Source organism: Apis mellifera, linkage group LG13 (genome assembly GCF_003254395.2).
Source record: "Apis mellifera strain DH4 linkage group LG13, Amel_HAv3.1, whole genome shotgun sequence".
Lineage (NCBI taxonomy): Eukaryota > Metazoa > Arthropoda > Insecta > Hymenoptera > Apidae > Apis > Apis mellifera.
Window position 1 is genome coordinate 4,937,041 of NC_037650.1, and position 23,957 is coordinate 4,960,997.

At 42.6% G+C, this 23,957-nt stretch overlaps 1 protein-coding gene and 1 long non-coding RNA gene across 4 annotated transcripts in view; one reads left to right on the plus strand and one right to left on the minus strand.

Moving 5' to 3' along the window:
• Nucleotides 1–23,957, minus strand: part of LOC410438 (neuroendocrine convertase 1) — a 116,871-nt gene that overhangs the window by 5,469 nt on the left and 87,445 nt on the right. For 2 of the 3 annotated variants that reach the window (XM_026444730.1, XM_026444731.1), the window contains exons 2-7: nucleotides 3,541–3,645; nucleotides 3,228–3,461; nucleotides 2,881–3,027; nucleotides 2,621–2,687; nucleotides 734–1,005; nucleotides 1–213 (exon numbers count right to left, since the gene is read on the minus strand). In XM_026444730.1, the coding sequence (XP_026300515.1) occupies nucleotides 1–213; nucleotides 734–1,005; nucleotides 2,621–2,687; nucleotides 2,881–3,027; nucleotides 3,228–3,293 (765 nt within the window). In that variant the 5' untranslated portion in view covers nucleotides 3,294–3,461; nucleotides 3,541–3,645. Of the gene's footprint in view, nucleotides 214–733; nucleotides 1,006–2,620; nucleotides 2,688–2,880; nucleotides 3,028–3,227; nucleotides 3,462–3,540; nucleotides 3,646–14,649; nucleotides 15,031–23,957 lie in introns of those variants that run through there. The other variant, XM_006560409.3, reaches the window with a different exon arrangement.
• Nucleotides 3,724–22,394, plus strand: LOC102655427. Its single transcript, XR_408727.3, has 3 exons — nucleotides 3,724–12,042; nucleotides 18,562–18,724; nucleotides 18,841–22,394. It is a non-coding gene; the product is annotated as an uncharacterized LOC102655427 (long non-coding RNA).

Sequence of the window (23,957 nt, forward strand, 5' to 3'; positions counted from 1 at the left end):
TATCATTTGATCGTAGTAAGCTCCGCTGCTGTACGTGGTGGCCATTGTCGCGGGACAGCTTTCACCGTACCATGGAAATCTTCCGGTCTGACTGGCAGAGCCAACTGCGATCGTGTAAATGCTTCCTACGTATCCGTCGCATCCGCAGTCGTCCGATTTCGAACCTCCATTACCAGAAGCCCACACGTAGATACTTCCCTTGCCATCCCTGCCCTGGACAGCACAATAATCGAATCGACGATATTAACAAGCTTTAATCCAAGGGAATTAATATGAGAATCAGGATTGATAAAAATATGCATCGAGCCTCGTTCCTCGGCCATTCTTCGCGTGTTTTATATTATATTTCAATCACTATTGCGATATCCTCTGTGACACGCTATTTTCTCGTATATGAAATTAATTAAAAATTGCGAGAGAATATGTTCGAACGAAAGAAAGGCCGAGATTCGTGAAAATGTATCTTCATTATTCTAATAAATTTACTTTAGGGAAAGAGAGAGAGAGAGAGAAGAAATTCGTGGGTGAAAATATTATATCAACTAACGAGGTTAAACGGAACTCAAAGTTGGTTTTCAAAGTAATTAACGTTTCAAGTAATTAGAAACTCTTGACCCACGTCGAAAGCGACTCAAAGCGAGATCATCACCGCTCGTTAACTCGCGTTCATCCGAATTAAACGAAACGCGTTTTTAAACGAGTTTCCCCATCTTCGGGGACCTCTTGTACTCGCCGTCGCGATGCCACGTTCGAGCGCCTCCGTCGCCAGTCTTCCAGGTGCCTCCAAACTTTTCCCATCGTCCGCAGGTCCCCACGAGGCCGTGTAAATGTCCACCAATTCCGGTTTGTACCCGAGGGCCTCTCCCTCCACGCGATCGTTGACCAAACCGTCGAGAAGCTTGATACCACCGATCGAGGACTCGAAAGCAACGCCCACGCCGCACTTGCGATTGTTCGCCTCCATCGCTATTTCCCCGCCGCATCTCGTCCCGTGACCGTTCATTCCTGCAAACGGTTGAATGGCTCGTGAGAAAATAAAATATTGTTTGAATATGGAATTGGAACGGAGAGGATTCGTTGGGAGGGATTTCGTTGGGTTTTTGTTGAAGAAACGTTGGAGGAAATCTTGGAAGAGTTTATCATTGTGATATGTATCGATGCAAGTTTATAATGATACGTGGAAAAGGATTGAAAAAAATTAAACAGAGAAGATTCGTGGGAGGGATTTCGTTAGGTTTTTGTTGAAGAAACGTTGGAGAAAATCTTGGAAGAGTTTATCATTGTGATATGTATCGATGCAAGTTTATAATGATACGTAGAAAAGAGTTGAAAAAAATTAAATGGAGAAGATTCGTGGGAGGGATTTCGTTGGATTTTTGTTGAAGAAACGTTGGAGGAAATCTTGGAAGAGTTTATCATTGTGATATGTATCGATGCAAGTTTATAATGATATGTGGAAAAGGGTTGAAAAAAATTAAACGGAGAAGATTCATGGGAGGGATTTCGTGGTTTTTGTTGAAGAAATGTTGGAGAAATTCTTGGAAGAGTTTATCATTGTGATATGTATCGATGCAAGTTTATAATGATAGGTGGAAAAGGGTTGAAAAAAATTAAACGGAGAAGATTCGTGGGAGGGATTTCGTTGGGTTTTTGTTGAAGAAACGTTGGAGAAAATCTTGGAAGAGTTTATCATTGTGATATGTATCGATGCAAGTTTATAATGATACGTGGAAAAGGGTTGAAAAAAATTAAACGGAGAAGATTCGTGGGAGGGATTTCGTTGGGTTTTTATTGAAAAAACATTGGAGAAATTCTTGGAAGAGTTTATCATTGTGATATGTATCGATGCAAGTTTATAATGATACGTGGAAAAGGGTTGAAAAAAATTGAACGGAGAAGATTCGTGGGGGAGGAATCGTGGTGATTTCGTGGATTCGTTGGAAAGGGAAGCTTATGTTGGAAAGAATGGTTATTTTTACAATTTTGAAGAAAGTGATCGATAGAAAAGCGAGTGATAAAAAAATCATACGGGTGAATTTAAAAGTAATGTGTTCGATCAGGGACATTGAAGCGAGAGGATTTGAACGAAGGGGGAGGAGAAGAATCATTGGATGTAAAAGAAACGGAAGATGATTGTTTTGAATAATCTCGGGAAGTTTTTAATTTTGATCCAGACGATAATGAGAATACTCTGATATGTCAATGATATCCTGTGCAATCATGGAGTTTTAGGAGAACGTATTTATGGAACGAGTCAAGTTTTAAACTAATTTTCCACATCTTGGAAGTAGAATAATGTAACTATGCACAGTTTGTCCGTCAATAGTTCACTCAAGTTCGCTTATCAGCGAAACAATTTCTGTATTATACGAAGAACAATGTCTTGGAAATACTTCAAACGCGAAACGAAGTAAATCTGGGTAGTAAATTATTTTGATGGAATAAATTTTCGGTTTATATACCAGATGATTGAAAAAGTATACAAGTTTTATTTTCTTTTCATTTTCTCGAATTCGTCGTTTCAATCCAGATAGAATATTTACTTAAGAGTAATAATATATTTCCCAAGATAGAATAATAATTGGTAAATCGAAATTTATTTCAACAATTTAACTCTTACCTGACAATTCGTATCGTGGAAAGGGATCGTAGTCACCCTCGTTCACATCATAACTGATATCAGGATCCTGGATTAATAGAAACAAGATTCAAGAATTCACGAGAAAATTAAATATTAAGAGAAAAAAAAAATGGAAAAATTAGAGAAAAGAAGAAAAACGAGAGATTTTGAAAAAAATTCAAGGATACGATCTTCAATCGTGATTCCTGTCATCTGTAGGATGCAAAACGTATCTAGAAATAAAATTTCTCGTTACTCACGTAGTTATTTCGCAAATCGTCGTGGGTATATTCCAACCCATCGTCGAGAACAGCTATTCTCACTCCTCGACCAGTTATCCCCAGTCGATAGAGGGGTAGAACGTTGAGATCCAGTTTGGGGAGAGCTTTGTTCGATCTGGTATCTCTCTGCAACGGTTGATAAAGAAGCTTTATCTTTTTATCACGTAAGATAACTCGTCCATTTTACCAACGACTTTATTTATTGATCAGATTTCACATTGATTTTTCTCCTGTCTTTCCTTTTCCAATTATTTATTTATTTTCAAGTATTATATTTATTCTAATTGTAATGTTTTTAATAAGAATCGAACATTTTATTTTATTACCAGATACCATTCTTGATCCCAAAGTTCGTCATTGAACATCAGTCTGGAGTCTTCGGGATCTTCCATTCGAAATTCTTGCCAATCTTCGTCGTCCTCCTTTATACTATTCAAGCGGTACTGATCTACCTCCAACCTCTTCTCCCTTATCAGAGGTTTCTCCGAATCGAGGCTAGATAGTGGCACATAATCGCGTTTATGTCGCTTGATCGTCTTCTGCTGATCCGCCCAAATGATCTTCGAAGCAGAAGAATCGTGTCGGTGAAGTGGAATCCTCGTAGATTGAAAAGAATTTTTAACGTCTAACTTTTGTTACCTTGCTGCTTGAATTTAACGCTTTCGTTGAACGAAATCCACCCCTCTTTTGCTGTCCACTATCGTCATCTTTGAGCCATATATACGTGTCCTTGAATCCCAAGACCTGAGATAAAAAAAAAAAGTTATAAATTTGGAAATTCTGCGTTTTTGATGTAAAAAAAAAAAAAACTAACGCGATATTGCACAGGTTTCGTAAAAAAAAAAAAAAAAAAAAAGTTTCGTTAAACGAGTACAGATCTGTGCATGGCTTTTATCTATCTCCAATTTTTTTTCCTTTTTTCGATTCTTTTTTTTTTTTTTTTATATCACCGGTTCGTATATATCATCGTACCACATTTTTTTTCGGCTAAAAATTTAATGCAAAAAAACATGGAATAAGAATCGCTTTCGAATTTCTGAAAAAAAAAAAAAAAGAACGAAAAATAAATCTATGAATTTTTCCATATATCCGATGTGGAAAAATAAATGAAAAGAAAGAAAAAAAAAAAAAGAAAGGACACGGTCTCGATTCACAAACCCTCGATGCGAAAACAAAAATCGAAACATTTTTACTTTCAACCGTCTGATTCGTCGCGACCCCTCTCTGATCGAACAGCGAGGGTGCTGCGCCGTGGACGTCGCGACGTGCTTCAGCCCTTCGAACGATCGAACGGGACGCTTGGAACAGGATAGCATGAACGAATGGTTGGTTTCTTGGTGGACGAAAGGATGGATGGGTGGACGGATAGAAAGAAACGAGACAAGAGGGTGATCTTTGAGAGATGATCGGGGATAGGGTATAACGTTACGATTATACGCGAGTACAAGTTTCTATTTCTATACGTGGTGACAGAATTTTTACGTGTACGATGAGCGTACGTTGTTGGTTGCCACGAAGAACGGGAAGAGGATCGACTTAATCAAAGTCACGATATTTCTGTAACGAGGAACGCTCGGTTTTTATTTTCGATCCAGCCTCTCACAATTGGATTTTCCGATTGGATGCCCCTGATAGTTTATCGATCCACGACCTGGCCTGATTGATGATTGTGGTGGTGACTGCGTGTGGTGGCGCAATAGGGCACGACGCATGGGAATACGTGGCCGGTGTGACGAGGAATTGCAGGTGCAAAGTGGTTTATGGCTCATCATCGCGGGAGAAGAGCGGAGGACTTTGGTGGAAAAATTTGTCAGGGATTCCTCGAAATGGCTTGAACCATTTCAGACGACGCGTATTAATCGTGGCAATAAATTTTCACTCGCGATTGAATAGTTTTTTTTCTTCTTTTTTTTTTTTCCAAAAAGTGTATCGAGCTCAGTATTGAAATGTAAACCGAATACGTGCAATTTTCGTGTAAACGAAATATCAAAGCTATATCGGGGGATCGTAAACAAAACGTATGTGTGTTTTTAACGTTATGAATGTCAATTACAAATATTACAGGAGCTCCTGGATCGCATACATGGTTGCATAAATCGGACGTATCCACGCGACCGGATGTGTATAACCTTCCCCCTCTTTGCCGGTTTAACGTCGTATCTAGATCATTTCCATATTCGCACCGTTTCAATGGACGTCGCGATTAAAAACCTCGTCCGTCATTGAGGAAACGTGGGAAAAGGCATGGAAGAAATGAAGTGTCAAAAGTTTGAAATATTTCTTCGTATTATCGAATACGAATTCGCCGAAAAAAAATCATGGGATTCGAACAACGAGGAAGGAAGAAATAGCGCCGTTGATCCATTGTTCTGATCACAGATATGTATCGCGATTCTTTTCGATAATATCGCTCGATTAATTAACAGTCGATACTCAAACGAATATGCATTCGCAGGAGGATAACATCGATTCAAAAAAAGGAAAAGCCAGCAGCCTCGGCGATTTTCTCCATGATATCACCAGGATCCATCGTTTAGTCACGCGATAGGCTCAAGAGTGACCCCAATTTTCGTCGAATCGCATCGCGGAAAACAAAGGGCGGAAAAAATGCACGAAACCCGTTATGAAACAATAATCCCGCATCTGGCTTGGTTCGCGGAAAAAAAATTTCCCTATAATCCGGTATCTATTATATTTGCAACGTATTCAACCAGAATGGAATGAATTGGATTGGTCGTTGCCGTCCAATCGAACGATAAACGGCCGAATATCCTCCTCGACGAGGAGGATACGCGCACGTTTTTTTCTCCTCGCATTTTCCTTTTTGTTCGTCCCCACCGGTGTCTATTTTTTATTCCGTTGTTTCTATTTTTTTCCCCTTCTCTTTTCTTTTTTTCTTTGTTTTTTAGAGAGGAAAGAGAGAGGGATGGAGATGGCACAATTCAGTTTCGGATGAAAAAAAAAAGAAACGACGGTACGTGCGAATGATCGTGCGCGCGATGGCGTAAGCAGCTACCGATTTTTATGCCACTTGCCCCTGTACGTCGATGTTATCACGATTTCCGGACCCGGCAGGAAGTCGAAGCGGGCCAATTTACATCCACGACACATCCCTATCCCGCAAATAATTCCGTCGACGCGTTTAAGAAGATTTATGGAGTCTATTTTGCCCGCTCGTTTCAAGTATTTTTCGTCCTCGACTAAATATTTTATCCACACCCTTTCCTCTCTTGTCTCCTCACAATAGACGCGACTTTTCTAATCTATCACTTTTTCAGGTTAATCCGCGATTCTTCCCTGTGAGTTCTAAGCCGAGGCAGATACTCGTCGTCGACGATAATTTCAAAACGACGTGTTCTTGATTCTTCTTCATCCTCGACTCGATAAATGATCGTCGATCCTTGTTGGCTAATTTCTCTCGTCAAGGTCGATCCCTTTGGGGGACGGCACCGAGATGAGGCGCGATCTCGAAGCTTCGGTTCGGTTTAAATTCCACGTGGGAGAAACGCCTCCGAATCCGTCTGTTACGTGGTAATGACTCGGTTCCCTTCGTCCCCGTGGCAATCGACGCTCCACGCTGTCCAAAACTACCCTCGAGACGAGTTCTCTCCCCCGTTTATTAACCCCCTATCCCCTCAAAACGCCACCTGAACACCGTTTGTGCATCGGAGAGAGAGAGAGAGGACGAGCCTTTTGCGATTTAGAAGAAGAGGAAGGGAAGGAAGACAAGGAATCAGCGTTGCTCATTACTTCGCGATCAGCGGATTCCTCCTATCGGGTCGGTCGAATCGATCGTCCCCTCTCGTGGCGAAAATCTGCGAGTTCGAGGCGAGTTTCAAGTCGGTTTCTAACAGTCTTGGAGCAAACGACTGATTCTAAATGATTCCCTGTAGTGGAACGAGAGACTCGGAGGTAATAACGAGAGAGAGAAAGGAAGAGAGAGGGAGGGAGGGAGTATTTTCGCAGTCCATTTGTTTTGATCGGATTTCCAACTGTCTCTGGTAATCCCGGGGTAGTAAGCTCCCGCAGGCATCGTCAGATTCCAATGAAAACCCTAACGTTTCCCTATCCCTTCGTGGAAGAGAGACACTTTTCTTACAGAGACACCCCATGGATCCCTCAACCCCCGTGATCGCTGTTTGCGATCTGTTTGCTAGTTTTCCCTCCTCCTTCCATCTCTCTTCCGTTCTTTCTATCTTTTCACGTCTCCAATTGTATTCTTCGTTTTCCAACGATTTATCGTTGCTGTCGATATATTTATACAATTGAATTTACCGCCATTTCAAGGGTGCCAATTTCGAGGGACACGCATCATAGGAGAAAGAACGTTTTCAAATTGGAAACCAGGCGAATTTATACGATGATACGAGCGAAGATCGTTATAAACTGTGTAACGCTGTATGAAACTCGTTGTTGTCCGCGTCGCGAGGCAAAGATTGGAGAGTTGGCAAAGCGAGGCTGATCGAAGCTTATTCTCGTCGGGAAGAAAACAGATTAGCTCCCTTGAATTGAAAAACTTTATTTGGATTGAAGATCGGATTGAAATTACAATTGAGAAAGTTGACGACTCGAGATGATGGTTTCTCTCTCGCCCGTGGAACTCATCCACGAGCCTCCTCCACCTCCTCCCACCTCCCCATAACGCGTAAGAAAATTGAATTAACGAGGGCAATCTTCGAAACTACGTCAAGCCTTGGGACACGTCAAAGTCGAAGTTTAAATTGAAATCAACCCCGTAACCAGCGTCACGTGAATTTGGTCAAAGAGGGCCCCCCCTCCTCCCCTGGACCAGCTTCATACATACTCGATCTCACTTAACTCTTGAACCTATTAGTACCGTATCGATTATGTCGTGTATCGGAATTATGCGGGTGACACGCGCCGCTACCCGTAAGTGTGCGAGTAAACTAGTATCTAATTTCACGGCAATATCGAGGAATACCTGATCTGGCGAGTAAATATTGCCGCGCTATCGATTCGATTTTCACATCGATTGGGGGATCGATAATTATCGCGGGTAAATAAAAAGCGGAAGAGAACAGAATCTGGCAGGATTAATTAAATTGTCGAGGCGGCGGTTAAATGGGGAGGAAACGGAGGGAGAAAAGCGTATTTATGAAATATTTCGCGATATTCTTTTTCTCCGTCGCAACAGCGTACGTGGTGCGTAAATTTTTAAAATTCCAGAAAATGGAATTAAGTTGTGCATTTTTAAAAAAAAAAAAAGAAAAAAAGATGCGAAACGTGCAAATATTTATAGCCAGGGGATTAAATTCGTTTTTCATTTATGAATGGGACGTGAAATGTAATCAAACGTTCCTTGATGAAGGAATAAACGTGGTTACGTAATGAGATATTCGTCATCGGTGTGGGGGGAGAAGGTGGTAGAGAAGGAGGAGGAGAAGGAGGAGAAGGAGAAGGCATCGATCGATATAAAATATGGAGGACAAAGTTAGCCATAGATCAGAGATCAAATATCGAGACCTACTTGAACCGAGATTAAACCTTTTCGAAGGTAGGAAGCTAACGAAGGCGAGCGCCAAGCGGCAGGTCGCTGTGACATCTGTCAAGCCCCGTAACGGGGAAGTTCATTATGGCGTTCAGCAGGGCGCCACGTCATTTATTTCAATTACTGCCAAACGGTAAAGCTGAATCGGCAGATCCCCGCATCCGTTTCGATCATTTATGAATGTTCGTCATTAATGGCGTTGAGAGAAAGAGGGCGAGAAAAAGAGGGCGTCACACCTACTACCTCTCCACTCTCTTCCCCTTTTCCCCATTTCTCGTCCAAAGATATTTATTTCGATGGCCCTTTCCTCTCCCAATACTCCTGCTTGTTATCAATCTTATCCCAATTTTCTCGCCTTTTGTCTCGACTCGAGTTTTTAATTCGTTCCTTTTTTTCCGAGTCGAAAAATAAAAAAAAGGAGAAGAGAAAAGCAAGTTCAACATCGTTGTTCCATCCAGTGAATAAACATGAGTATTCAACCTATATCCCCATGAATATATATGAACGTCACGCGAAATTTGACGAAATTTATTTGACATTTTACAAAAGATTCCCTTTGACGATGACGATGATCAAAGGATGGCCAATTTGCACGTTCGATGGCGCGTGCGTTGACGGAATGATCGCGCGTTATATCGTACAATACTCGCGGGGATTTTATCATCGAAACGTCTTGAAATAATATTTCGAGGCGTAGAAATTTTGCAAATCTGATCCTCCCTCCGTCGAGATGTGTAATCTCCTCCTACGATTCTCAGTGTCGTCGGATTATTATACGGATTGTACAAAGAAAGCACTGTACATCCCATCCTCGTACACGGGAAATTAATGTTAGGAAATTCATTCCAACAGTTTCATAACAGCTTCTCGATAACTGGATTTCAATTTGCCCGGAGGCCAGGCTTGATTGAGCAATCTCGTGCCTTTATAATATAGGATGCCCGTGTAAGATATATGATAAACCGAAGTAACTTAGACGTTCGCAAGTTTCACTGCGAGTAATCAGCTTGCTTATCAGATTTTCCGCTTCCTGTGCGCCTAGGCAGGAAGACGACGGATTGCGACAGATTCGCGAGGTTAAGAATTTGTTCGTTTGTCTTTTTTTTTTTTTACGATAAAACGAATCTCTGTCAACCAACGCTTGTGCAAAATTTTCGACCTCGTTCTCGATCTCGATAATTTTTGATCGGCAACGATCGAAAGTATTCGATTTGATTTTTCAAAACTGAGAAACGTTCGTCTCGTCTTTTTTTTTTTTTTCTTAAAAAAAATATTACGTTTGGGAGGAAAACATCGGAGAAATTTTAAATGTCGCCTAAATTGTGAATAACGTTATATATCGAGTAGATGAAAGCTTTCGAGGCGACGGAAGTTCGTTTCCGAGCCCGATGAATAATTACTTTTTCCTTCATTCCACATCCGTCAGTCACTCAGTTCCAGGCGTGTACCTGCTACGTGAACGGACGTAAATGCGAGCGAAATCCTAAAAAAATTGGAACTAACTTTTTGCTAACGTTTCAGGTATCGGATCGTCGAATGGAGGAAGAGGAGGAGGAGGGGTACGATAATCGAAGAAAGAAATAAAAATTAAAATTTCGGACAAGGAGCGATCGCGATACGATTTGACTATGGAACTAGACGACTACTAATATCGAGGAGAATATTCTCGATTTATCCGGGCTGTTTTCTTTCGATCACGCCTGACGTATTACGTATATAATAGACGGAGAAAAATTGCACTTCTTACGATCTCACGTTCTCAAATCGATGCTACCTAAAAATGTCCGTCGTGATCGTTTACCAGCAGGATGTTGCTGAAAAGAAACGATTCGAGCAAGATGGATCGCCAATCCTTATTGCGGCTATTCGAACCATGGAATAAATCCTGGACAAAATCGTACACCTATAGAATCGATCTCTCGTAATTTACATTCATTCGAGATAATTTAATTCCTCGATTCCAACTTTTATTGAAGCCCGTGCACGAATTTATTCCAAAATTTTACTCACATCGCAAAGACTTTTTTTTTCTTTGCCTCGCAGAATCAAAAAAGAGAGATCAAAGGAGAGAAAAAGGAAAGAAAACGCGGCAAGATGCCAATCTATCTCTTGCCGATCAATTTCGAATCTACGTATCCACGTCTAAATTATAGAAGAAACATTCAATCCTATTCGATCCTATACATTCCTATACATTCCTATACATTCCTATACATTCCTATACATTCGATTTCTCTGACGGAAACACCGAATAACTCCGATTCGTGGATTACGAACGTGTACACCCCGGGATCGGATCGGCGATAAAAACTTGGAGAGGTAGTTCGAATCGTTTTTCCGCCCCCTCGCATTCTTTCACGCTGTTCCACACCCTTTGAGGCCGGCCGCACGAGCTTAATTATACGAAATAATTACACGACGCTTGGTAGAAAATGTAGGAGCGAGCGGAGGAGGAACGCACGTGAATCGCGCGTTCACCGTGGATTGCGGTCGGCCGCGAGGCAGGGTGTCGAGCTGCGACCGCGCCAGTCGTGGGTGCAGCTGCAGGGAAATGCAGTTTCGCGGGCGCACACGAGTGCTGGGTAAAGGGTTTGAAAAAGGAGAGTCACTCTGTTGGCGCGTAATTATGCCGCGTGCTGCCCACTTGTATTATGCCGGTTGATGTTCTGAAAACGCGCGTCGTTTTTTCTTTTTTCTTTTTTTTTTTTTTCAAGCCACGAAAAATGATTATGGTAATTGCGACGATCACCCCGCGTCTTCTCCCCGTCTTCTTCCGGGAAAGAAGGGTCGAGAAGGGAAGTCTCGAGGGAAAGTGGATCAAACTTTTGACGCGTGGGGGTGAGATTCTTGAATGCCTCGAGTTTGAACGCGACGCGCGTGCGTTCGTTCAACTTGAATGGGACGAGCGCACGTGTGCTGTGCGATTTCGCGAAAATCCATTTGTCGATCTTTTCTGGATAAGGCAAAGTTTGAATTGTGGAAGAAGAAAAGAAAAAGAAATGTAACACGAAACGAACGAGAAAATTGATCTACTGTACCGACTTTAATTCTACTTTTGTCTTTATTAGAGATTCGTCTGCATCCAACGAATTTCACATTTTACATTCCGTACTTTCGAAACTTTCCCTTGTCGCGATTTATGGAACGCATTCACTTAACTCGTAAAAACGTATACATATATATTTCTTGGTCTCTGATGCACCACGTGTCATCTCCCCCTCCCGCGACATCGAATCTACGTTTGAAGAAAGGGTAGGAGCGAGAAGTCATCGTTATTCAAAGATCACGGACGCGTCTCAATTTCCTTGAGAGAAGTTTCCGCTTTGTGGACCCCAGTCAAATACGCGTGGAAAGAGGGCTCCCGTTCACTCTAAGTATTTTCCCAGCTTCTCGAGCCTTTGAACGCGAATCCCCTACATTTTTCCAACTCTTCCTCCTCCTCCTCCTTTCCTCCTTCTCCGTCCACCCCCTCCTCCCCCTGTTCCGTTCCTGGTAAATCTGCGCTAAAGCGTAAACGTATTTCAGGCCTTCGAGATCCAGCGAGACGTGAATGTAGCGTGGGGTAGCGTGGAAAAAGTGCGGCCAAATCGTTTCCCCGACGGCACACGGATCGCTGCAAAGAGATTATCTCGGTAAGCAAGCCTCACGAACCATTTGATCGCCCGTTTCACCCATTCTCTCCCTCCGTTTCCGTGGCGAGATTCGCCGAGACATCGGCCAGATCTCGTTTCTCTCCTCTTCCTTTTTGTCTCTCTCTCTCTCTCTGTCTCTCTTTCCTTCCTCGACCCCTCCACCTCGTGCACTTTGCAAAACGAGTTCTGCCTTGAGATCAAGTCGCGCGAGAGAAAACGTCCACCGACCGAAGAATAAGAAGAAGAAGAAGGAAAAGATATCGTATCTCTCCCCCTTTTGCCTGTGAACCTGTGTGTGCCGAATGTTTAGCCGATCGCCTCCCCTCCTCTCTCTCTCGCTTTTCATCCTCCTCGAGAGATGAGATCGCGACCGTTATCCATTAGATTAACGCGTGCCCGAAGCGAAGTTTAATAAGAAATTATGAGGACGTGGTTGCCGTTTTTTTTTACGACGCGTTTTGGATTCGGATTCCGAGATTGCTCTCAATCTCGCGCACCTCGTATTTTCTTCCCCGTTCCGGATTATTCCCATTTCCGGAAAGGAAACGGAGAGGATCGAGAAAGAAAAAAAAAGAGAGAAAAAAAGAAAGAAAGGAGAAAAAAGGAGAAAATTCATTTGGTCGCCTCAAGGAAATTAGATTTATTGGAATTATTTATCGGAAATATTATTTATATCGAATGAAACGTTTTTTTCGCCCATTTCTTTCGTCTTCTCGCGAATCGAATCGACAGAATTTCGGTACACAATGATAAAATATTGCCGGGAAACGTTTGCTCGGCCCGTTCGTATTGTTTCCGGCAATTTTTCAACAACAATTACGCTTCGAAACGTCTAAACAATGGAACGCAGGATTTTTGCTTTTTTTCAAAACACCTCCGTTCTTTTTTTTTTTTTTTTCGCGTTGGAAGAGATCCATGATGTTTGCGCAGCCAGGAATCCGTGACATTTCTGTAATCCCCCCTGAATGCTGTTTTTCACGCAAATTATTCCACCCGTGTTTTTTATCCCCCTCCGTTCCATAAGAATCGGTATTCATTTTCCACGATAACAGCAACGTTTCCGAAGCGGATCGCGGCCACTCTCTTGACACGTCGCGTTTACGTCACGCGTGAAATCGACCAGGCGCGTTTTGCGGCGCGTGTTTAACGAACACTTGAGATTAGAGTGACTCGTTGCGGATTATCGGACGTGTAAAACGTCTGGTTGTACATCGCATATGGTGTCGTCGAGGATCGTTTCCACTACTATTAATTAATTTCGTTCGATGTTCGCCATTTGGGTCTTTGCAGCACGCGGCGCTGCTTCCACGTTACTCTCTCACGCTTTCTACGCGCTCTCGTGACGACGATTACTTGCAACTTGCTTGCAATTTACGGATAATGGATGTCCCTTGGATTCGACGCGCCATCTTATCGAAGATGAGAATTAATTTTTCGAGGAAATCGAATTGGAAGAATATAATATAACAAGCAGCGACAAGTTCACGCGTAGAAGAAGAACTTATATCGTTGGGATATTGTTAAACGAGTAAAATTGCATTTACAAAAATTTGTGCATTCAAGATTTCTAGAAGCAACGACACGTTAAACCGGAAAATTCGCGGTATTTCAATTGAATCGTTGCCCGCTCTTTGGACAGGTTGCCGTGTACTTGTTTTAATGAAATTAATTTGCTTTGTTTTGTCAAACTGCCGTTCGCGAACAGGGGCTGGAGGAGGGAACACGCGAGCCATATACATGAGAAATATACATTTCGCATTGGCTGCATAAACGCTGCATTAACGAAAAATAATTTCCGCCATTTACTCGAATGGGAATTTACTTGAAAGTGTCGAGGGTCGCTTTTATCGCGGATGAAAAATAACTCGCGAAAAGGAAGAGAGAAAGAGAGACGTTTCCAGATATTTCACCCTCCATCCTTGGTATTTTTGCTTAGTTTACGAGTACCCGATTCATAAGGCGATTCCTATCCGGTATTGTTTTCGTCGATTTCCCACGAATAATTTCGGTCTCGCGGCAATAAATTCCCCGCCTCTCCCTTACCGTTCAACAAGAAGCAACTTTTCGTTCTCGCGACTACTTCTGTCTGAGATAAACACGGAAGTTAAGTTACAATGGCGGGATGCTCTGGTCGAAGTTAAACTAGAATTGGGCGTTGCACAAGTGGCTAACAATAAGTTATTAAGCAGTTGTTCAAGTTTTAATTGCATCTCGCAGTACTGGCATTCAGAGGGGAGAGGGAGAGAGAGAGAGAAAGAGAGTGGCCTGGTCTACGTAACGTTGACGAACTTATTCCCAGGATTACCGGTGAATATTACCACGGAACGAGTATTTCTACCGTGCTTTTTTTCCCCTCCTCCCCGCCCCGTTTCGCCCCCTCCCCCCCATTTTCAAATATTAACTCTGTGGACCACGAGAATCCCTTGAAATATTAAAAAGTTTGTTCACATGGACGACCGCGAGAAAATGACAATCTCTCTGGTGCAATTCCCACCGAATATCTTCTTTATTATTTGATTCGTTTGTTAAAATGTTTTACAAATTTTCGTGAAAAAAAGAAACGACACGGAGAAGTGGGTTTCATTAGAATCGATTCGATCGACTTACCGGACCAAGATGCTTGTACCCTGTCTGCAAGGCCAAAAGGGATGCGACTGGGGATCCTCCTTCGATTCGAACTACCCATTCTTCTTCTCGACGACCATCACCGATACCAAATTTATTCATCGACACGTTGATCCAGCAAGCGATAAACAAAACGAAACGAAAATTCACTCCGATATTTTCACCCACGAAGCCGATTAAAAACATTTTGACACGTAATTAAATATAATCAAATGATCGTTGAATTCATCTCGATCAATATTTCTAACTTTTTTCTCACTCGATTTCTTCCAGTCGACGTTCACCCGACGACCAATGGATCTCAAATGACACGTGATCGAACAATGTGTGCGACAATTAGCTCTGATCCTCCTTTTTGCTTGTCGAGGGATTTATTTTCCCCACCAAGCTAGGCTGGCAGGTAGCGGTGGGAGGGTGAGCCACGTGATAACGTAAACAAGATACGATTAAGTACGAAGATTGATTGCTTGTCTTTTTTTAAGCGGAACCATTTGTTTTTTTTCCACTCCCTTTCCCTCGACCGAGTCACTCTTCGATTCGAATTTTTTTTTTTTAATAAATTTTCGATGCAAATTCCTTCCTCTCCCTTTTTTTAAAAATTTATTCCGTCACATTTTTTCGATTCATCATATCCATTCATATCATCTCCGTTCGTATTTCTTTTTTTTTTTTATTATATCGAACTCGCCGGCAACTTGAACTCGTGCATCGATCCTTGAGGTAGATCGCGATTAATTTCGATTCTATTTGGGAAAGCGTTTAGATCGGAGAGGATATAATGCAAAGCGGTCGCTGTTGATTCGCAATTTCAATTACAATCGGCAACTCGAGTCAATCTCGCGAGAAATAATTCCTCCGTTTTCATCATACGTCGCGAGAACGCGAGGAACGGAACGCGATCTTCGATAATGTCATTTATTATTCTCCTTTGATCCCGCGAAACAGATTAATTAATTCGATTGACAAGTTCGAAGTTGCGGAATTTCCGCTCGAATTTTCTTTCAAAAATTAATCGCTATCCGATCTATCGCGAAAATTTTCAATATCTACTTATTTATTTATGCGCTCGTTTATTCGTGGATCGATTCTATTTATTTTTAATTTCAATTTGTTTATCCTAATTTCGACGGTACACACGTACCGTTAATTACACTTATATTTCGCTCGTTTTCTTTTGAACCTCCCTTGAGAAAACTGTTATCCACAAAAGGATATTTGCACAAAAAAATAAAAAAATAATTTACTCGAAATTTCATTTCCTTCCTTGGTTGCGTCCTGTTTGGAGACGGGAAGGGCAGGAAATTTCGAGGACAAATCTCTCTGTAATATATGAAAAACCAATCAAATTCTTTAGGATAATCGGTTTAATAACTCGCACGTGGAATTTGTCAGTTATATTGATTAAAAGCCTCGAATTCGTTTTGTCATTTTTTACTTTTATCCTTTTTTTTTTTTCCCAAATTTCCATACAAAATTGAAAACCCGTCCCTGTATCCTTTTTCATTTATTTATTTATTTATTTTTTTATTTTATTTATCCTTCACAAATTCACTTCACTGTTTCCTGTAGTGAATAGTTTTCACAATTTTCCAGCAATAATTCTAGATAACGTTCTCCCCGCGATAATTGTAATAATTTTAAAACTTGAACAGACACGTCCGAAGATATCAGGGAGAATTATTAGAAATTATTCATCCGGTATTTAGATAAACGTAGAGATACAGGATGGAAATCTGGGCATAATTGATGGGAGAGAAACGCGGACAGGTAAAGAGGATTTTACAGTTTTCCGTCGAAAACGGCTTCACTTTGTCGGCCTCCGGAGGGTAGTACTTATAAATAAATTCAACCGCCGTTACAGGGGGAGGGGACTGCCTTCTCATAGATATACAAGAGGAAGAACACACCGAAGGGTGGCCGATAAAGGCAAAAATACAGAGGCACCAGGCGTCGTAAAGTTGGTAGGGAAAAGAAGAACGGGGGGATATCTGTCGATAAAAGGAACTCGTTTTGCTTCTGCTCACGTCGAATTCGGGATAAATCCTTGCCCCTTCTATTTTTCGGAGGATTTTCCACTTTGGCCACATTGGAACATTGTCACGGTATAATTTAAGCTTTTTATTGGCAACATTTTCGCGAAACATGGACACAAACGTGTGATATTTTACATATTTTTCTTCCTTTCTTTTCTTTCTTTTCTTTTTTTTTTTTCAAAATTTCTTCTCGCAGTCTCGTCACTCGAAGAGGGATCGAAGAGACGGAATAATTTTATTCGTTGATTTGTCGGGCATTATTATCGATCGAGAAAAACGAGACACAACGGAGTAATTGGTAGAAATTAGTGGGAAATGTCGAGCCGTCCGTTTTTCACTTAATTCGCGCCCGTTTCTATCGAGGAAATTCGATTTTGAGCGTGAACGTGGAGGACCTTGGGCCAACGCGTCCATTTCCAGCCCAGAGACTTTCCTATTTTGCTCCGTGCCGACGAGTTGCAACTATTTCGAGGCAATCGTTTATGGCCTCGAAACGTGCATTACTTTCCTGTTAACGGGTAACCGTGTTCGTTGTCACTCGCTGACAGTTTTCAGATAATTCCAGTCGCAATAGTTAACGGAAGTTTGTATTCTATTAAGGCGCCATGTACATTACGTACCTTCCATTTCTATACCTGTGCGCGTATTGCATCCCCATTATTGTCGTTCAAATCACGGTTTATTGGTCGTATCGACCACGGTTACATGGATTCGTTACTGGATCAAATTAATCGAAATTCCGTTTATCTGTCCCTTTTTTCCTCCACGATCTCTTTTTTCTCCTTCGTTAAAGAAAAAGGAAAAGAAAAGAAGAAATCTCTCAATTTAGGGAAGGAAGGAAGAAAAAGCACTTCTCGCGTATTTCGTTATCGTACGTTCGTTAATAAGTTCGATCATCCCCTCGTCTCGTTCGAGGGGATATAATCAGCTAGTGACGTTTATTAAACAGGGTTGCCCGCTCGAAATAGAACGCGAAAGTAACCGTAGAAAATTGGAAAGTTTCCGCGCGATAAAATCGGACTTAATTTTCAATAAATTCCCTCTCCACTTGGCCCTGAGGAGAAGAGAGAAGGGGTGGCGGTGGGCCGGTCGGTTGTTCGCCGTACGTGGCGAACGACCATCCGAAAAGGGAGGGTGGAGGAAGGAACAGTGGAAGGAGGAAGAAGGGTCGGAAGGCGCGGAGGAAAGGTAATTTACTTGGTAATTATAAAGTTACCAGCTCTGGCGACGCGCATAGTTGTGAATATTCAAATGCGATTACATCTATGATCGCATAAATTATACGTCTCGCCCCCGCTCGCTTCTTGCCCCACCCTCTGCTCGCGAATTTCATCTTCCTTCCTCTCCTCCTACCTCTCCCCCTCCACGTTTTAATGCAACTCGAAAACTTTGACTTTGGTTTGTACACCGGGGAGGTCCTGGCCTGTCCAACTACCATTACTCCCACGGTTTTTTTTCACCCCTATCGATCTCACGAGTTTCCCGTAGTATTTTTTCGCGAGGTGAGACGAATCCAACGAGGGAGGAGGAAAAAGTTAGGATGAAATTGGTCACCTTTGCTCCCCTTTCGAAAGATCGGCCGCGATTTCTTTCCCGTTCTCTCTTCCGTCTTTCCGCGGTACGTCCGTAAATGGACATTGATTTTTACGAGTTTGTTTGATAGTTGTTTCTTAACTTGGGAAGACTCTCGTCGTTTCCAAAGAATTTTCCTTCAGACGTAAATATTATATCTTTTAATCTTTAATATATCTTATACACACACATACGCGAATTATATCCTTCTCCATATTCTCGAGTAAAATCGATGGAATAATCTTGGAAGAATTTCACGTTTACCTTTCTTCTTTTGTCTCGTTCCCAGGCTATATTAATTCATCGTGGAAACAGCGATTACATCGTGGGAGAAGATCAAATAGTATTACGTAATCCCGATCTAATCCCGTCTTAGAGCTTGCTCGACTTAACTCGGACCTAACGTAACCGGTCTCGAGTACCGCTCTCTTGCAGTTTGTTCCTTCAACCAGGTATTTATAGATTCAATTAATTAATTCGTTTCCTCCGTTAACACCGTTCCATCCTCCTTCCGTCCTTTCTTCCCCTCCTCGTTTCCACCTCTCTCTATAGTTATTTTGCGTTACAGGAACGTTCGACTCTCGAAGTTGCGAAGAAATTTACTTAACTTTTCATGGAGGATGGAGGGAGGAGAAAGAGAGATAGAAAAAGAGATCCTTGAAACATAGCGAATACCGGTGTATTACAAGCGGGAGCTGTATCGGGTCAGATAAGAGAGTTCCCTCGCCTTATCGTCGCTTTTTTACCGTCGCCAGACAACAGGCAACTGTCCACGAAACAATATTTTTCACCCACCTTTCCTAGCGTCATCTTTTTTTCTCCTCCCTCCTTTTTCTCCCTTTCTTTTTATCTTACCCCCCTTTCCTCCCCCGTACAACGCGAAGATCTCGTTAACCGTTAAAGAACGGGTCTCGTGTATTATCCAGTCCTTTCTCAGATAACAAGGAGAGGTACAACAACCGGTTGTGGTGCTATCTTCATCGAATAATTAAGAATTGTTTAATTGTCCTCGAGACCGGTTATCGCGCGTGGGGAAAAGAAAATTCGTCTGGAAATATTGAGCAGAAGAATTCCTACGCAGAAGAATTGTTCCATTCTTCTTCAACCTCGAAAATTATAATATCTCTATTAACGATCGATGGAACGGAATTCTATTTTTGGATATATTCATTCAACAATCGACGCGTCTATCGTCGAACGTGATTGGTTAAAGAGTTACACTACACGATCAAGTTTATGTATTTATATACGTGGCATTTGGGATCACTTGTTCAAAAGTAACGAGCTTTAAACTTGGGAATCTAATGGAATTGCTTGGAAGATGTTCGAAGTAAGACTCGTTGCAGGAAATTTATCAATACGAAGATCGATATAATGTAATTGGTGCAATCTCTCGGTTGGTCCAAGCTTCTCGATGATTATCGTCGTCGCGAAACACCCCAACCCTGATTGATTCATCGAGAGAGAGAGGGGAATTTTAATCGTCCGCTTCTCCGAAGCGATGAATTTTGTTCTCTCGCGGAGCAAAGGGACCGCGGGTTAAGCGCGTTTTAAAGGAGAGCCTGTTTACTTTCAAAGTAACACAATTGTGCGCATACCGCATAGTAGCGGCGCGCATTCGAGCGGAATTTCATTTGAGAAACGAAATTTTAACTCGGGAATGCGAGCGAGAAGAAGCGGAGAAATCATACACGATTAAAAAGCTTAATCTCCTTTATGAGCCGAATATGAAGGCCGTAAGGAGGGGCACGGATGAGAAATAGTTGCTACGAATTACTACCCCGGTAAACAACCCCCTGGCAAATGATTAAATTCCCGCGGAGAAAGAAAGAGAGAGAAAGATAAAAGAGTGGGCGGCCTGGTAAGAAAGCGGGATTCGAGCAATTTAAACCGCGATCTCCGCCTCGTAAACGAAAGAGGGATGATCGATCTTGCAAGTTTTGGGGGATGGCCGACTCGCAGAGAGAAAGATCGGGCGGGCGAACGTTGCCCCCATAAAATGCACCCTCGAGCTACATTCATGGCGACGGAGGCGAGCATTTTGGTTTCCCCTGCGGGCTATTTAGCGCATCTGCCTCCACCTTGGCGAAACGTTGGCGAAAAGGGTGGTGGTGCAAGGGGGATGGGACGGTCTGGATTGCGGAGGAAGAAGGGATACGGGGAAAAAGGTGAATGCGAGTCTGGCTACGTGACCGAAAAACCTGGATTCCGTTTGTTTGGATTGCTTGATCAAATACTTTTAATTAATTTGCTAATCCGTCCCTCGATAATAATAATAATAACCGGCGATTTATCTTTTCTTCCTCTTCTTCTTTTTCTTCTTCTTCTTCTTCATCTTGCATTCCGTATTTTCAGCGTCGATCGTGCGAGAAACGAATTTCATTAATTCCGCTTCATTTCTTGGAGGAGAAGAAAACGGATGGAGAGAGCGAAGATAAACTTTGGATGCTGTTCGCGATGTGATTTCGATCTTGGTGTCGTTGGTTATTCCGTTAATGGATATCCAATTTCGTGTATCATCCCTCGATCGGTCGTTAATAGTCAAAGACCGGCGCGCTTTGAGAAACTCGATAATGGATCGTTGCTGGGAGGAAGTTTCGAGGAATCGAAAATCTGGAAGATCGTTTATTACATCGAGATCGATAATTTATCGAATCTTTTCTTTTCCCTTCTATTTCCCTTCCCTTCCCGCAATGTGCTCGCTCGAAGATAATTGACAAAAGAAACAACGAAACCCGTTGGCTAAAGCTCGTTGCAACGTACGTGACCAACGAATGGGATCGAAACCGCAATTGTTCAGCTTCTATCCCGACGCTTTTAATTCATTTGTTAATTTATCGCCTGTACCATTGTCCCAACGGGTCGTAACACTAATACAAACCTCCCGATTTCGCTCGTGCACGGCAACACGTGTACACGTATATACGCGCGTGCACACCTCACGGAAGATTACGGTCAGTGCATGATAAGGGAAACCAAGCTTTCTACATCTCTCTCTTGCTCCTTGATAACAATTGATAATGTTGCGAAAGAAAGAAAGGAGACTATTATTACCAGTTTGTATTCGATGCTCGTAAAGATGATCTTCAAAGAATGTAATCATATATCATCGTAAAGGAATCTGGATTCGCGATAGAAATTAAAATCGTGGCAGCGTAAAAATTTCGAGAGAAGATTCCAGAGAAGAGACATGTTGGATTATAAAATTATACGAAATTACGAAATAATGAGCGCCGTTCCTCGATTTTTACTAATTTCTTTCGTCGCTCGAAACTTCTCCCCTCCCAGGAATCTTAAGAAATAATTACTTATCAATCTTTCTCGATCAAACTTTCAAATTAGACTGTAATTCGTCTCACGGGAGTATCACAGTTTCGAGTATCGCTCGGTCTTGGAATTTCGTGGAGTCTTTAATAAACGAGAAGAGGCGACGAGGTATCATCGGTACACCGATTTCCTATGTATTACATTTCAAAATCCCCGGGCATTAATGCTGCGGTCGGACAAGAGGCTATTTGCGAGAGTAGGTTGGCGGGGGGTTGGCAGGGTTTCAGAGTCCAGAACGACGGAATTGCGAGCATCCTCCATCCATAAGCCAGAATCTCTGGCTAACTAAGCGGCCGGGAGAACGTCGAAGAGGGCATTTACTTTTGTACACGAATCTTGGGGGAATCGGAAGTGATGTCCAAGTGGAAGATGGAAGCAGATTGCTCGTCCGTTGAGGTAAACGTACCATGGATGGAAAGCCCGGTTATCGGGCCACTGTAATTATGCAAAATCCTTTATCGTTTCCAAGATGTTGATTCCACGATGAAAAATTCATTGACGCATCGTGCGATTCTTCGATCCGATTATATCGTTTGGAAACATTTGTCAAGTTTATATCAGAGATTTGATTGTTATCAGGATCCAATTTGACGAATTTTCAAGAATAGATCGATATATTTTATATACATGTGTATATTTTTTTATTTTAGGGGAAAGATTTTCAACCCTTAGAATTCGCTGATTTTTCGTGTCCTCTGGTGGTAAGTTTTCGAGTTCGATAGCAAGGATGACAGCAAGGTTCGACAGCTAACGTAGATCCCTGCCTGATCATGGACCAAAAAAGAAAAAAAAGATACAGATTCGGGAGAGTTGCAAGGAGTGTTTCTCTCCCCTTCAAGTTTCCTTCGATTCTTATATAGAACTTCTCTATATTTGATCTTCTTTATAAAAATTTCCTCTTATCCCTTTATCACTTTTCATTAATCTCGTCTCACATATTCGAAAATTTTCCTCTTCTTCTCGATCTTTTTTAATAACTCGTCGAAAAATTGCAGGTGGAGAGAAGATACGTGGCTACGTGTAGTTCGACAACAAAATATGCCCTGTCTACGTTTCTCAAGGGGCGAGAGAGAAAGAGAGAGAGAGAGAGGGAAGAAAGGAACGTATGGAGTGGGCGCAGTATATAATACGGAGTGAAAAGGATCATTTCGTACCATCTGTGCGGAAGGAAATCGCGAATTCTATGCTGGCCGGGATCTTTATATCTCCTTCAAGCGTCGGCTGCAGCGTCCCTGGATACTCCACTTGGGAAAACAAACGATATATCCGTTCTACGGCCCGATCGTTCCCTCCACCCCACTCCTTAGTATTATTTTTTAAATCTATTTCCAAACGGATTCACGACCGAACCTGTGGCCTATCGGTCGATCGAACCACTTTTACATTTTATCGAGTCCCGATTCATCGGCTGCCATCAGAAACTCGCCAGGGGAAAGGAAAAAAAAGTATAATGGCCGCTACAGAAATCGTATCGTTGATTCTCAATCATCTTTTTCTTTTCGATAAGTCATCATTTCTTTCGACGCGTTCAAACGTCTCGTATTATCCTCTATCGTGGATCACCCGCGGTAATGCTCGACTACTAGTCGGCGGATTGAACTTCTCGATTAATCGAACAACAAGGCGGAAACAGCGGGAAGCGCGTCGACGTCGATAGCTTTTAATCCTTCCGTCTAAAGTATCCCCTTAAGCCCGCACATATTCCCCGTACGCGGTTTTCACACCTCCGCCGGATTTACATTAACCTGACTCGAGTTAGAAACGGCCGTCTTATTTACGTGAATATTCATCAACCGGGTTGAAACATATTCCCTTGAAATTTGCGCACGTGCACAGCATATCCGGCCTCGTCGCTCGCACGTCGCGCGCGTCGCCAACCGGTCCCTCTCGCAGGGAGACCGGTAGGTAGCCCTGACCGGTAGTAGAGCACACGTATGCCGCTCACGTCCGTCTCTCCCTCCCTCCCTCCCTCCCCAGTTCTCGCCACCCCGCTCCCCTTTTTCCCCACGTTTCGTCGTGGACGGAGAAAGACGAACGGCCGCGTAAACAAGGGGCCACAGACGAGCGGGTGCAAGCTCAAAAATGGAACAACAGCCGCATCCGCCGGCTATTATTCGCCACGGAGGCGAATCCTGCGGGCTCTCCGCGCGCGCCTTCTTCTCTCTCTCTCTCTCTGTCTCCCTTTCTATTTTATACCGCCTTCCATTCTCCATTCTACAACCCTCATTTCCATTTTGTTGCCGGCACAATTTAAATCTCTGCCGCCCCGATGACACTCGGGAAACGTACGTCCACCGCTGCCACTCTATTCTTTCTCCTCCCCCTTCGTCCTCTTGACGCTCTCTTTTCCTCTCCTCC